The 15,406-nt window shown below is 38.1% G+C and overlaps 1 protein-coding gene across 4 annotated transcripts in view; it reads right to left on the bottom strand.

The window, feature by feature from the left end:
• The window catches only part of LOC148833033 (extended synaptotagmin-2-A-like), a 65,678-nt gene extending 51,634 nt beyond the window's left edge, over positions 1 to 14,044 (bottom strand). For all 4 annotated transcript variants that reach the window (XM_088918105.1, XM_088918106.1, XM_088918109.1 and 1 more), the window contains exon 1: positions 13,108 to 14,044. In XM_088918105.1, the coding sequence (XP_088774231.1) occupies positions 13,108 to 13,476 (369 nt within the window). In that variant the 5' untranslated portion in view covers positions 13,477 to 14,044. The remainder of the gene's footprint in view (positions 1 to 13,107) is intronic.
• Positions 14,045 to 15,406: the final 1,362 nt, after the last annotated feature.

Below are 15,406 nucleotides of genomic sequence, written 5' to 3'. Positions count from 1 at the left end.
ATATTTTTTATTTGGGTGTACAGCAATATTTGATTTCTACAATACGGTACAAAGCTAGTGATGAAATCATTTATCGAAGTCCTTGTTACCCTTATGTGAAGCATTCAACAGTAATTTAATCAAAATCTATTTCCATTGATCACAAATAAATACATTATAAAAAAGAACAGCAATATTAAAATATGAACAATGATAATAAGATGAGCAACTCGTCAACAAAGAATCTACACCACAGATCTTCAACCCTGGCCAGTCTAGCAGGTTTTAGAAACTTTTCCAACAATTTGAAGAATTTAATTGTTATCACCTAAGAATGCGATTTACTTCTGAATACCTTCCAGCTCTTTGAGACCTGCATTCTCTTAACTGAAAAAATGTCTTCTTTAGTTGGCCAATAACCAACACATGTTCCCAATCTGCTGACACTGTTGGCTGTAGTAGGACTCTGCCTCAACCAGTTTAGATTCCCTAGATCTAGACTCTAGTTTTTAGACAGAGAACAGTCTTAGTCAAGAGGGCAATAGGCATCCATGACTGAATGTTGTCTCTGAACATTCTTTTCCTCTGATACATGCTCTTCCTTCAAACAACACAGATGCAGGTGTCGTATTTCTATAGCTCTCAATGGATCAACGGCCCGAAAAGCTCTTTTTAGGCAGCCAATGAAGCAGGAGTCAGGTTCTCTTTCATTCATGTTGATATACTTACATTCACGATGTTAGGGAAGTCATGACTTTCGGCAGTTGTGACCTAGAACACTACTGTGTGACTGTGTGAGTGTCAAAATAACCCAGGGTCTTATTTTTAGGGAACAAGTCATACTTCACGCAGCAGGTTGTTTCTGCAGCTCTAAAAAATTAAAATGTCAAATTATTCAGCTCATTTGAATTTCTGTTGCATTTTGTACAAATCATTTCATTAAAGATCAATGCATCTGTTAAGAAATAAGAGCCACCCCAATGGTTTTACAATGAGGCACTGACCCTTCAAGTAACAATGCTGCTGTTTTATTGTGAAATGATCAACAGTTCCAAACCTGCCCATTTTCAAATTTTCTAGAAAAACAAACAGAACTTGCTGTTTATTTAGTTCCGAGATTGAAACCCGCATTCTTGATGCTTTCACAAATCTTAAGGTAACAGTACATCTTTTGAAATTATTTAAAAACTTTAGAATCAAGTACTGAAAATGCGTCCTATGGCGATTTCAACCTGACAGAATAAATGTCACAAAGGTAAAATAATGTCAATTTGTGAAAGCCAAAAAACACAAAGTCATTACATCAATAAATTGAAAAAAAAATCCTATCTATCCATAAGGCATTTACTTAGCAAAACTGTAAATTAACAAAGGTAAGCCTACATAGCTCAGTGAGTGAATGTATCAGCAAGAACAGTATTGAAGACCTAACACAAGCAACCTACAGTATGAACCAATATACTGTAGGCCTCAAGTCGATATATCTACTCAAATGTCCTCAATAATTAAGCTTCTGCCCCTCTGCATAGACTATAAATACACAAGGCTTTATCAATTAGCAGTCCTTGAAAAATCACGCTGAGAACTATTTAAGCAAACTACGTTTTCTGCTCTTGCTCATCTTCAGGGACTTGTAAAAATGGTTTATAAGAAAGTAGAACAGCAATTCTCTAGTGGTTTACTGTATATAAGAATAGAACTGCCCCCATTTTATGATAAAAAGAGTGAGTAACTTTTTTTCCCCCTCAGTTTCTTATACATCATTGCATATACAATAACCCAGGGTCTATTTAGACATAACCACAAAGAAAATTATCACACAAATACTGTCCTACAAAGTCTGTCCTATATGGTATTTACATAAGTACATACTGTAAGATACATGAGGTACTGTCTTTAACTGGAATTTTTTTGCCTTTGATCAACACAAAATATTCTGTAATGTCACAGTGAAAAAGAGAAAATAATTGATCTCATAAATACTTTCCTTGAATCAATATTTGGTAGAAGCATCTTTGCCAGAAATTAAAGCCAGGAGTCTTACTGGATAAGTCTACCAGCTTTGCACAGCTGCACACTGCAGCAATCTTTGCTCATTCTTCTTTACGCTGCTGTTCAAGCTCTCTCAGGCTGGATGCGGACCATTGGGTGAACAGAAATTTTCAACTCCTGCCTCAGTTTTTCAATTGGATTGAGGTCCGAGCTTTGAGCAGACCACTCCAGAACACTGCCTTCTTTGTTTTTAGGCCACTCCAGGTGGCTTTGGCTCCATCTCTTTGGGTTATTGTCCTGCTGGAAGATGAACCTTCTCCCAAATCCCAGGTCTCTTGCAGACTGCAGCTGGCTTTCCTCCAGAATTTCCCTGTACTTTGCTGCCTTTTATCTTCACAAGTCTTCCCGACCCTGCACCCGCCAAGCTTCACAGTAGGGATGATGTTCTCAGGATGACGCGTTTTCAAAACTGGCTTTTGTTTGGTCACTCTCCCATAGAGCCCAGATTTGTGAAACACCCGGGCAATTGTCGTCATAGTCACGGTTTCTCCCATCTCAGCAGTGGAAAACTGCAATTCCTGTTGTCATAGGCCTTTGGTAATGGGTTTAGTGTTACTCCCTAATTTTTTATGATCTCGAAAGGAGATTTTCGAAGAAAAGAAGAATAAAAAATGGAATCATGTATATTTGATTCAAGATTTGAAAGGACAACGGGCAGGCTTGATTTGTAGAGGTACAGTAGCTGTAGCCACAGAGCAACAGAAAGTTGGAGAGGTTTTCTGTTTTTACGTCATTGAGATCTAACAAAAACTAGTGTTCTGCATTCTTTGCCTTTACGTTTTGGTGCTGTTGCTTCAACCAACCCTTTTGCCAATCCCGTTTCCTAGCTAAAAACACTAAAACTCTACCAAGAACAAAACAAAGTGAGCTGCTTCTCACTTATCATCACCCTGTCTTCCCAGCAGCTGGTTCTCAATACCTCACAAATGTGACAAAACTCATAAACAGTGATAATGCTTTAAAAGAACAGAAATCTTATTCAACACAGACCCCGGAATACATCAAGTTTAAAGCTCATCTTAATGACAGGATGTTTTAATGCTTTAAATTTTAGTGTACCAGAGAAAAGCTACTACTAAGCTCAACAAGCTACGATATCATCCTGAACATGCTGAAATGTCAGAAAAAAGTAATTCCTTTGTGGTATCTAAAAAAATGCATAATGAAAGTATGACCAAAACAAACATAGTTAACCTAGAACTATAAAAAGAAGTACAGAGCAAACTCTATCCTATCTTTGTCAGGTCTGTTTACCTCTCCAGTGCTAAACAGAACATGTGCCAGTCGGTCCTTGATGTGCTACAGGTCGTCTGGTTTTTGTTCCATCTTTGATCTTAATTACTTATTTGAGCTAAATATGTCCTAATTGAAACCACCTGCTTTTTGGGGTTATATTCGGTTGTTAATGAAAAGGTCTCTGTATAGCTTGCAGAACTCTGGCCCCTGAAGAACAGAGCTGCCTACCCTTGGTGTTTGGCTTCCTTGTAATTTCTAGCCTTCTCACAGGTCCTGTGCATTGCGCTTGGTCTTTCAGTGTGTTTACAAGCCAGAAACCTCATCCTTCCCCCAAAGGTCCCACACACTAAACTTTGGCTAAACAGGTCTGGGTGTACAGAATCGGCAGACAACATGCCTAGAATTAATCTAAATGGGCATTGTAAGGAAGTAACAGAAAGACCCAAGATACAATAAGAAGCAAAATGACGAAAACTGATGTGCCATACGTAAATGGAAAAAAAAAATGCATCAACCATTATAGAACAAAATGAATATTTCTATCCAGAATCTTAAAATCAAGAATATCCTATCAAGACTGGGCTGGTGAACCGTAGCTTGTTCTCACTGAATTAAAAACCACCGCACCACACACTTATAAGCAACATTTTGCCTAGTACTACCAATTATACCCATTTAAGTATTCAAGTTTAGATAAACCACTATATTATACCCATTTAAGTATTCAAGTTTAGATAAACCACAATATCATCTTACTGTGATTAAGATGATATAGTTGAGTGGGCACTAGTCTACCAAATTCAATAAGCAAAAACCGAATGCACCCTTTTCTATCTGTGTGTGTATGCAATAAAGTTCATCCTACCCACAAATTGTAAACTTCAGGCCCACTATGCATGACAGCATTCCATCAAGCTGTGAGAAGCAGACAATGACAGGCACAGCTACCATTAAATTGCACTTTTGGAATTTGCCATTGACTATATAATGTGGGTTAAGGTTCACTCACGAACCTTTACTTTTCATTGTTTAGTCTTCTTAATTTTATTTACAATTTTTTTTTGTGCACTTTAGGTTATGGCATGTAATACTTCTGAGCCCTTGAACATCCAGTATACTATCGTTCCTCAACTCTGATCTTCCAGGGCAACATTCCCTCCCTTATTAAAGATAAAAATCCATGTAAGAATAAACTGTTAAATTAGGACATCCTCTTAGCTGATTGCTAACAGAATTAATAGTTCATCAGAATGTATTCCAGAAGAGCACCCAGTGCCCTCCAGGACTAATGTTAAGGACCCCTTTGGTACATTATTGCATTTTCTGCATTTTTTAACTGAGAAGTGGGCTGTTGAATGTCATCTCAAAGACAGCAAAGCACTGGAAAGCCTTTGTCATGAATAAAGGACTAGACTGGCTACACGTGTGAATGCGACCAAACATTCATAAACAACTCCACTAGGTAGGTCTGAGCATATAATTGTGATCTTGTAGTTCAGTGTAGGTCAACAGTATTTTTGCAGAAGGTTCCAGAGTACTGAAATTGCTTTCCAAGTTTAACTGAAATATTTGCAGATAAGAATTCCTGTTGCACAGATGTACAGTGCATCTCATGTATCCAAAGAGGCTTAAAATTAATGTGTTGCTGGCAAAATATATGAACTGTTTATGCAATTACAGTAGGTGGTGTAATATAACAATATTTGTATTTGCATGTCTAGATGTGTTTTGGACTAAAACTATCAATTTTGTGCTTACCACTGCCAAATACAGGAAACTACATTACAATGTATGGACTACTTATGGACAATGAGAACAAAAACCAAAGGTAGTATTATGTTCTCGGCTATTAAAACTATTACATTCAAGATAAAGCCATATTTTACTGAGTTGGTTTTAATATGTCTTTACTGCTATTGCGATATTTAATTTTTAAATGGCTATAGAAAGCACAAAATATTTTGACGTGAGAAGTTTTGAAACTTGCGTCAAGTTTTGAAACACGACCAATACAGATTCCACATCAGGTACACCAAGCTTTTTCAGTTGGCTGGAGGCAGTTTTCACACTCTTGTTCGCTGCCCAAAAGAACCTTTGTACCTTTGTACAGCATGCACATGCTTCATCTCATGGAGAGAGTGATAAGAACAACAATGGGTCCATTTAGCCCATTGGGTTACGTCACATATTTTCCTTCAATGGCTTTAATTTGCAAAAACCACAAAGACTCATGTACGCCGCGCTTTATTCAGGAACCGTCATGCTTCATTGCTACTTTGCAACGATCTTTCAGTGTCTTTCACAAGAACCCCAGAAGAAGAAACAAGCAAGGCAAGAACTAGTCCATGTCCGCCGAACACAAATCGAACGCAAAACGTTACATGTCAGTTGGGAAAAAAAAAATACTGAAGATGGCACAGTGCAGTGGCAGAGTTCTCCGGTCCTGGATTCAATTCTGGACTGGGGCATCATCTGTGTACAGCATGTGTGTTCATCACTCCCTCTGGTTCCCACCAGCTTTCTAAAGACACTGTGTCTCACAGTCGTCCATATGTGCCCTGTGATGAACTGGCAAACCATCCAGAATGCAACCCTCCTTTGCACCCTATGTTTCCAGCATGGGCTCTGAGTTTCCTTGATTGATGGAATTGATGTGATCCCCTGTCACTAAAAGATTGAGTATTTGTTCATATTCTACATATCCACTGAAGCCTTACTGCAGATTCTATATACTGTATTAATAGATTTGCACACCATGACTCTACAATGCAAGATTTTCACCAATAAACCAGCTTTATTTAGGCAGGCACATTTAGATAAAAAACAGTAAATATTTCCTAGGTTAGAATCTGAAAAACTTCTCTTGGCTGGGATGATGAGTCTTTGTCTTTTCATTCTCAATGTTTCCATTAACGGTTGACCAGACTGCAATGTGAACTATGGCACTCTGCTCAAAGTTTAAATATACTAGATGCAGTAAAAGGAATTTTAAAAGGAATTATATATAAACCTGAATGAAAAGGCAGATGGACCAAGCAAGTAACTTGTAATACATACTAGTCTATATACAGTATTGCTACTTGGAATCTAATGTCTAAAACCACACTCCAGTTCAGTAAAAGAAAATTATCCCAATCAGATATCATGTACCTTTCAGAGTCAGCTGTACAGTAGATGTCATGGTGATACAATGTACTTATTACACGGTTGCAAAAAATGGTTTGTGGCTTTAGTGTAATGTTGAGAATATTGAGCTGAATTGAATTGATTTAGTAATACCTTCAAAGCAAAGAGATATGACTGATTCACGCATAAAAATCCAAAACAACAATTTCTAAATACCAAAATTTTCAATATTTGTATCTGAAATGTTTTTTTGTTCCGTTTTCTAACTGAAAACCCTAATAAAACTCTTGGCAAGTGCAGAAACAAAAAGGCTGCATTAAGTAATGTGTGCCTTTCGTCAAACTGCTGTTTTTCAGTTCCTTTGCTTTAGAAACAAGGATCACACCCAAAACCTCACAGCCACTAACTCACATTCTGTTATGCGCAGCAAGTCTTGGGTGGGGTTGACACATTACAGCCAGCCTAGGTCAGTAAATGCCAGGTATGTGTAAAGTGGCACATACAAACCAGGACTGCTGGCTTGCTTTTTCTAGGCATGCATAGTTTGCATGGTTCTACTCCTATATACAGCCATCCGATATAATATAGCTTTATTTTTCAGAAGTAAAGAAAGATATCTGAGACGACGCAAATGTGCAGCTCTGCTAAGAATATTTTTCTGAAGTATTTAAATATATTTAAAACATCTGAAAGATATTATGATATCGCTGTTTGCGTAAGAATAGGTTTTAGACTTCTCACTCTCTAGCTCTGTACACAGTATAACATGAATACACACCTCATTTTCTGTCACAACCAACCCCCACCTAATTAGGAGACACACCCAGAGGCGTACAACTAAAGGCTGTGGAACAAGGTGTTGGAAGGCTGAGGAGGTGGAATAATTTTCCACGCTTTGAACACTACTGCAAGGCCATGGAAAAAAACAACCAAGACAGATTTTCAGTACTAAAGTAGAAATTCACAGCTCTTGACTGGAAAACACACAAACAAACCTGCTGAACAGCTAAAGGCCTGGGGAAATGTCCAATGTGAGATCTTGCAATGCTATGAAGGTTACTTCTTTGTATAATAGAACATACATTAATTAGGTTTCCATCGTAACTGAGTTAGAATTGAATCTGCTAATCTTCTTTTGGTTATTTAAGAAGACAACCATCTTCTTTCACCCAATAATCCTCTGTACCACACTCGCCCTATGTCTTTGGGCTCGTCAGAGGACAACTGTACTGCACCTGCACTATAACTCATATTAATCTGTCCAGTTTATCTGTGAGCACCATGTAACAAAGCTGAAGGCAAACTTGCCTACTGGGTTATAAGCTAATAGCTGCGTGGAAATAAGGTAAATAAGAATTTTGATCACCATATATTAACAGATATTTAAATTTGATTTAAAGACAGTTCCTTGTCCACATACGTAGTATATCATATTAAGGACCATTTCAGAACACAGACATATTACTTTAAACAGCAGGAAATGGCTAAATTCTAGAGATACATTATTGTGTAGTAAATATTTCAGGGCACATGCGTAGTGAAAGATCCCAATAACAAATGTGATTTTGAAGTGACCTTCACTTATCCAATATCTAAAAACAGGATCTCATATATCATGTTACAAAAATAAACTTCAATTAAATCTTAACCAAGATGAACAAAAATGACTGGGCAGTAAACTTCATTATTTGACCACTTACTGTGCTGAATGGAGGATCCCAAGAGACCTGCTGGTTTCCTTTATAATTTACCTGAAACTCCTTCCTTAAACTGCTGGCATATCATTTCCCATCAAATTTAATTAGGGCGTCCTTCTTGGAATCACCAGGACAATCCTATTACAGTTTCTCTGGCAGCCAGTCACAAAAAGAAAGGTGCTGACTGGCCCTGTTTGCCTGAATGCTGCTAATTCACATGCATTCATAACGAATGCAGCAAATATTGTTTTACTTGTACAGTACCTTTCTAAGATGCCAACAGGCTGCAACATGATTCCTTATTGTTGACAACAGGAAAGAAAACATTAGTGATCATATCTAGATAATGACTTAATTTCTTAGAAACAGTAGGTAGATTTAACTGCATGTCAAAACTGAACATCACCATTCCCAAGTTACGAAAACAATACATGGTTACCCTATAGAATCTCAATGGACATATCCATCACATGTAGAGTACACAGAAACACAAGAAAGGCTGCAAAAGAGGCTAGTATTATTTATTATTTATCTATTTATTTCATTAGACTGTAAGTAGCTAATTGATCCAATGATCTCCTCCAGCCTTTTCTTGAGAGGGAAAAGAATTTTATAGTAAATGGGGACTCCCCTCCACCACCATTAATGTGCAGCCCCACCCGGATGATGCGACGACAGCCCTAGTGCGCCAGTACGCTCACCACACACCAGCTATCAGTGGGGAGGAGAACAGAGTGATGAAGCCAATTCATAGATGGGGATTATTAGGAGGCCATGATTGGTAAGGCCCATAGGAAATTTGAACAGAACACCGGAGTAACACCCCTACTCTTTTCGAGAAACGAGCTGGGATTTGCAATGACCACAGAGAGTCAGGACCTCGGTTTTATGCCTCACACGAAGGATGGCACCTTATTTACAGCATAGTCTCCCTGTCATTATATTAGGGCATTAGGACCCACACAGACTGCATGGTGAGTGCCTCCTCCTGGCCCCACTAACACTTCCAGCAGCAACCTTAGTTTTTCCCGGGAGGTCTCCCATCCAGGTACTGACCAGGCTCACACCTGCTGAGCTTCAGTGGGCTGCCAGTTGTGAGTTGTAGGGTGATATGGCTGCTGGAGTTGAAATTTCATTTGAAATGAAAACCAGCAAGCAGAGAGTTCCACCAGAGCATAGAGCCTTGGTACTTTAAAAACTGGGCAGTTCTTCTCACATTAAACGTCTTATTAAACATGAATCATTACAAAAACCTATACAAAGTATTCTACTCAATTTATGAGCGAGACAAAATAAAAATCAAGGATCTTGGTTAACAGTTCACACAGGTGTTAGAAAGTGAAGTTTCCAACAGAGAGTAAATTCAGACTTCTGCTGACTTCTCTAGGCAGGTGGCAGAAAGGGGAGGCAAGACACTCTATCACTTCAAGAACTGTGTGAAAGAAAGCTGTGTAATGCAAACCGATGTATTTGAAACAATCAAAGCACTGGCAAGAACCAATGGTAACATTCAGTGGTCTTTGAAAACAAAAGACCACTGAATGTTACCATTGGTTAATACAGAAGACAACTACTGCTCATAAAGACCTTTGATGTTTGAGTAAAATACACTTTAGCAAACTATGTGTGGCGAATAACACAACCTAATTTGTTGGGTAAATTGTGTTACACTGAATAGGTAAATGTATGGTCCACATGTACTCTTTTCCCTCATAAATATACTGGGTCACCACTTTTAGGCTTAAAATAACAGAGCAGGTTATTCAAGGCATGTCTTCATGGAGCCTAATTTAAACCAGAGCCTCTATTGTTTGAAGCTGTATTTGGAAGGTGCTTAGTCTAATACTGGTTCAGTGGACAGCTGCATGGACACTGCAAATCGCTTCTCGCACTGGTCTGCTTCAGGCAGCTTAAGTCTGTGAGCCATATATTCAGTTTCCGATAATAGCATTAACAACAACCACACTTCTAAGAAATAAGAAAATAATTTATGTTTTTGGACAATATATTATGCATATGTACTGTAGGTATCTATTAGAAGCCCACGACACTAAGGCCTACATACTGTATGATCATGACAATCACACTGAAGCTGCAATGAGGGTTTACGAAAGGGCAATCCTTATTTTGCAGAAAGCGATAAACGTGTGCTTTTTAAGTCAGAAGTACAACTAATTTTGGTGTTTAGAAAACTGAAATACAACAGCCTTATGTTCATACAAATGTATGAACATTTGAAACGAGAAGGTATCCACTTTTCAAAATGTTGTGAAATTCAATGTGTTGATTGCACAAAATGTATATTTATCAGAAAAGGAAAACCACAATTCACTAGTTATAATGAAAAAAAAAAACATACTTTATGTGCAAAACACCACTTTCTTTCTGGTACTCTACAAGACTTCAAACATGAAGGTTCGACTACAGTACTTGATAAGAAGACAGCCTACAAAACAAGTTCTGGACAAATGGAGACCACAAATTGGAATTTCTAACAGGCAGGCTGCAAAACATTTTCTGACAGTGACATCAAAAAGGAAATATATTTTTAAAAAATACAGACTCCGACATCTATAAATATTCAGAACTATGGGAAAAGAAAATTTCTATTTGTATTCAGAATGCTGAACCTTACTTCAGACATGATAAAGAACAGAACAAAAATAAATCTAGATACAAAGAAAGCTGTGACAGTTAAGGAAAGTTAGGTGAAGACAGTTAAGGAAAAATGTATTGAAATTACCTTACAGTTACAGTTACCTGGACTGTGACCTTTTTTATGCCTTGTCAGGTTGCTGTATACTGTATAATATATGTACAAATGGATGTACAAATAGTGTATACATCCATTTACAGTACACCTGTCGAATAAAATGTTTTGTTCAGATACCGTAACAGAAAAGGACACTGTTGAAAACACTGACTTAGGTAACCTGATAACATTTTACAAATTATTCTTCTTATTAAAAGTAGCAGCACTCAGTAGTCGAATAGCTACTAGCTAGTAGCTGAACAGATATAAAAATAAAAAAATCTCGTATAAAAAATAGAATCGAAGCTTCCTGTAGGTTTGACCACAGAAAATTGAATGTTAAGCAAGGAATAATCACTTTAAAATGTCTTAAGGTTGTTTCCAATACTTTGGCATGTTTTCCATGGGTTGGTTTAAGAAAAACTGAAATTTCTTCTACTCCACAGATCACTAAAACAAGCCAAAAATGTGTTAACGAAACTTAAATGCTGAAATCAATAACTGGGTCACGCGAGTTTGGGGTTGGAAAGTTGACTGACCTATCCTTTAGACATGATCTTTTGAAGATCAGTGTAAACACAGTAGGACTCTAAACAGTGATAAGAATAAACCCAGGAGGACACTGTCACACAGGTCATATGATTTGCATGGTTATTTTTAGCTAAGCAAAAAATACAGTCTCATTGCATTGCCAAATTACAACTTTGTGGCCAGAGCAATATAGGCAAACCTCTGACCTACTTCTGAAATCCTTGACACCCAGAGCACAGCCTGCATTTCACTGCTGGCCAAGGTCTTTTTTTTTTAAATGAAGCCAATTTTCAAAGAAGAAATAGGTGGACAAGACAGAAAAGGAGTTAAAATTGTCATCACATGATTGTCACATGAATCTTGACACACCCAGCACATTTTGGGGAAAAACCAAACATCCAAAACAATTATACTGTAAGTCACAAGTTCTGTATTCTACTAAAATATGTTGTAATTTACTAACCATACTTTCAGATGTGTGGATCAGCACACATTTAGAAATGTTATTAATGAAGTTTGCAAATGCACCATAAACTAGGATGCAGGTATAATTCAGAACAAGCAGTGCTGATCTGTAGGACCAGAGTAATTCAGGTGAGAACGTTCACCATTCACGGCAAATACTCGCACCATTTCCAAAGTTTTGTGAACATTTTCACACTTCAGGCCTGATCGGGAAGGAACTCTTCTCTGTCCCTTTCGATTGTTAAGTCACCAAATTTGATATATTCAAAATAGGTTGAGGGATTTTGAAAGAGCAAAACAAACCATTATTACAGTACATCATCTTGTTTTGTGTTGGTCATGTAAAACCTACACGCACGAATGCTGAATCAAACTTCACAAACCTAAATTCTGCCTCAGGGTCAGCATCCAAAGCGCATACCTTACTTAGACCATGCATGGAGCGACGAAACAACTCCTTCCTCTCACATTGTTAAGTGTTGTCAGTCGTGGTTTAATTGCATAATGTTTTGACAATCAGTCTTACAACGTACTATACAGTCAAATACAACAGGCAAAACGAGGTTTGAGGATCGGAACATTTTGAGTATACGGTACGTGAGGCGCTGAAGACAAAAGTCAACCAATACCGAGAATACTCCTCATGAGCCGTTCAAAAAATGACCTTGAAGTCCTGAATCCACTAAAAAAGGTTTTGAAAAATTGTTACGGAACACTGTTTTGTTCGTGATACAGTACATGCCTACAGCTGATGACAACGCGGCCGAGATAGATTAAAAACACTGCATATTTGTTTTGACAATCTGAGGCTGCCTTACTGTACTTTCAGCATCATCACAATTGTTTATACAAAAGAGCGAACATTTCAAAGAAACCATTTATCTTTCCACTGAAGGATCAATGTAACATTTTCGAAATTGAGTACAAATATCTAAGGTCATTTCACAAACCACAAAACTAGCAATTGGGGCATCCAAAGCTATGCCAATTTAATGTTACTATCGATATTATATACAGTAGTACCTGCATGCGTGGGAAAGGTATTAGGAGCCTAGAGTACAGTACATTACTTTCAATGCGTGACAAGCTTTTGAATGTCAACACATTTCTGGAAAACAACACTCTGACATGGAGCTGTCAATGTTAAAAAAAAATGGATGATGGAGACGAGATCAAAACCATCTTTAAGCAAACTTGGTCACCCAACTGTTAAGAACGCACAGTACTGAGCATTGATACGTCCACCTAACACAGTGAAAGGTCACTCACCCATGGTGGTAACTCAGAAGTTGGCAGACTCTGCCTAACAGTCCTCTCTTCGTGCTCCAGGAAAGCCAAAGCCCGGTTAAGTCGGGAATATTTACTTCCTTTATTCCTCCTCCACCAGAAGAACGCCGCCAGTCCGATCAGCACCCAGCTGAAGCTGAACCCGAAATACCCCAAGACGTAGATGGGAAAAATGATGACAAACGTTTTGGCGAACCCCGTCAACGCCTGCGTAAGATCTACAGCGGCGGACTGCGGCTCCTCGGCACCATCCACCGGGGCTCCAGGTGCGGAGTCCGCCGCGCTGGTGGCTTCGCTTTGCCCCTCTTGTCCTGCGTCGTGCGGCGCGTTGTTTGTGGTTTCGCCACTCATCTCCAGCCCTTTCCAAAAAGTTTCAAAACCAGCTGCTCGCAAGAAAACAATCGCAAAAGTATTCTACACTGTTGGCGGCGTTGCCCCCCCGACTACAAAATACTTTGAAACACCCACGTTTTTTTTTTCCTGTTTTAAATTAGTTGCGGCCAGATAAGAGCTCGGACGCTGCCATAATTACTCTTCTGGTAAACCTTTCTTCTTGGTTAATGTTACATCGATTGATCCAAACACTTTGCAGATGTCTCCACAGCAGTGCCTTCCCTTGCCCCCTGTAAAAGGGGGCTGTGTTGAGCTACTTCACGTTCCTGGATAGGCAGTTTTTGTATATATATATTTTCACTGTCAGCTGTCGTTTGCTGGGCTCCCTCTGGTTTCCGTGTGTGGCATCAGTAATCCTTCAGTTCGGAAACGTAAGGTTTGTACTGCATGGCGTATGTCAAACTCCCTCCTTTCTCAGCTGGGAAGAGACCGTACCTCCCTCTCTCACCACATCCTGAAAACTGCGCTGATCACACACACTGTCCACACATTCGCAACTCAACCCCTTGCTCCCATTTCCAACAGGAAATTGTCATTGCTCAAATAGGTCAAACCTGCTGGAAAAAAAAAAAAACAAGACCGAAGGAGCCATCTGGTGGCCACCCCCTTCAGTCCGGATTTTTTTTTTAATTTACGCTGAAAACAACAACAAATAAAACAATCGAAAAAGTCAGCGAAAGAAGGTATCCAGGAAACGCGATCTCAAACCTCTTTATCCATAGAGAGTAATTTTGGTAAATCTCAATTAAATGTATTTATAGAAGTTCAGACTGGATGGATATTAGTAAAAATAAAATATATTGTAATGGTGGTAACGTGTTCTTAAAGATCAACCAACCCCTGACTGGGAGAATAACAAGTCATGTAAATCATCTTTAACTAAGCAATTTGTAAACACGATTTTTTTATCAATATAGTTTAAATGAAGTCTTTCAGTGAGCCAAGAACGGTACTGGAGAAGTTACTTGAGTAAGGAACTATCTTGAGTAAAAAGAATAACTACTGTTTAAAAATATTATTGTACAGATGCTTAAATGAGTAAAATATCCATATGCCTGTTTACATTTTTTGGCTCAATATCCTATGCAGTTTTATTTTTGTCAACCAGAAAGTATATTTTTTGTACACTTTATAAAGAGCAAGTAAGTGACAGTTCATCAACCTTTGTCCCATGTTGGGAAATGAAATCAAGTCATTCTTCTGAGCTTTTCTCAGGAGATCTCCTGCCAGGATCCCTCCTGAGGGAACACATCATTGTTATTCATAGTCTCAAATATAAAAAATCTTTAACTTTTAAGCTACCTACTTGTGAAAGTTCCTTTCCTATAATATCAGTGAGCCCGTGTTTCTGTTTTAGGGTTTACAACAGAAACAGTCAATCTGTTTCAGTTTTAAACACTTCTCATCTGAAACACTATCTGAGTTGGCTCATGTATAGTGCCTTGAGAAATGTTCTGATCTAAAGGTAGTGGACAAATCTGAACTGTATTGCATAAATAACTAAAAATGCATAAAAACAGCCGTGAGTCTGTGGTTCCTAAGCATACTGCAGTTTTTATTTTTGTTGTTCGGAGTATGCAGTTTGCCCACAAGTAAAATAAACAACAAAACAGTAACACATAGATACTGAAAATGCTGAAATGTTAAAGTTCAAATGCTTAAATGTGTAAATATGTCATCTATGATGTTGATATTATTTGCATTAAATTATTTCCTTTAAACTGTATAAACTGCCTCGTATCCAAGCCTTTAAAAAACATAATTAAAAGCAGCAAATGAGTGGTAGGATATCTTTGCAGTTTACTATTATTAATAATAAAGAATGAATGTAAATATATTAAAAACGAAATATTTATTATACTGCAACATGAACAAAGTGTTATGTACA

The sequence above is a fragment of the Atractosteus spatula genome, chromosome 6 (genome assembly GCF_055471065.1).
Source record: "Atractosteus spatula isolate fAtrSpa1 chromosome 6, fAtrSpa1.hap1, whole genome shotgun sequence".
NCBI classification, from domain to species: domain Eukaryota; kingdom Metazoa; phylum Chordata; class Actinopteri; order Semionotiformes; family Lepisosteidae; genus Atractosteus; species Atractosteus spatula.
This window is presented reverse-complemented; position numbering and strand designations above follow the sequence as displayed.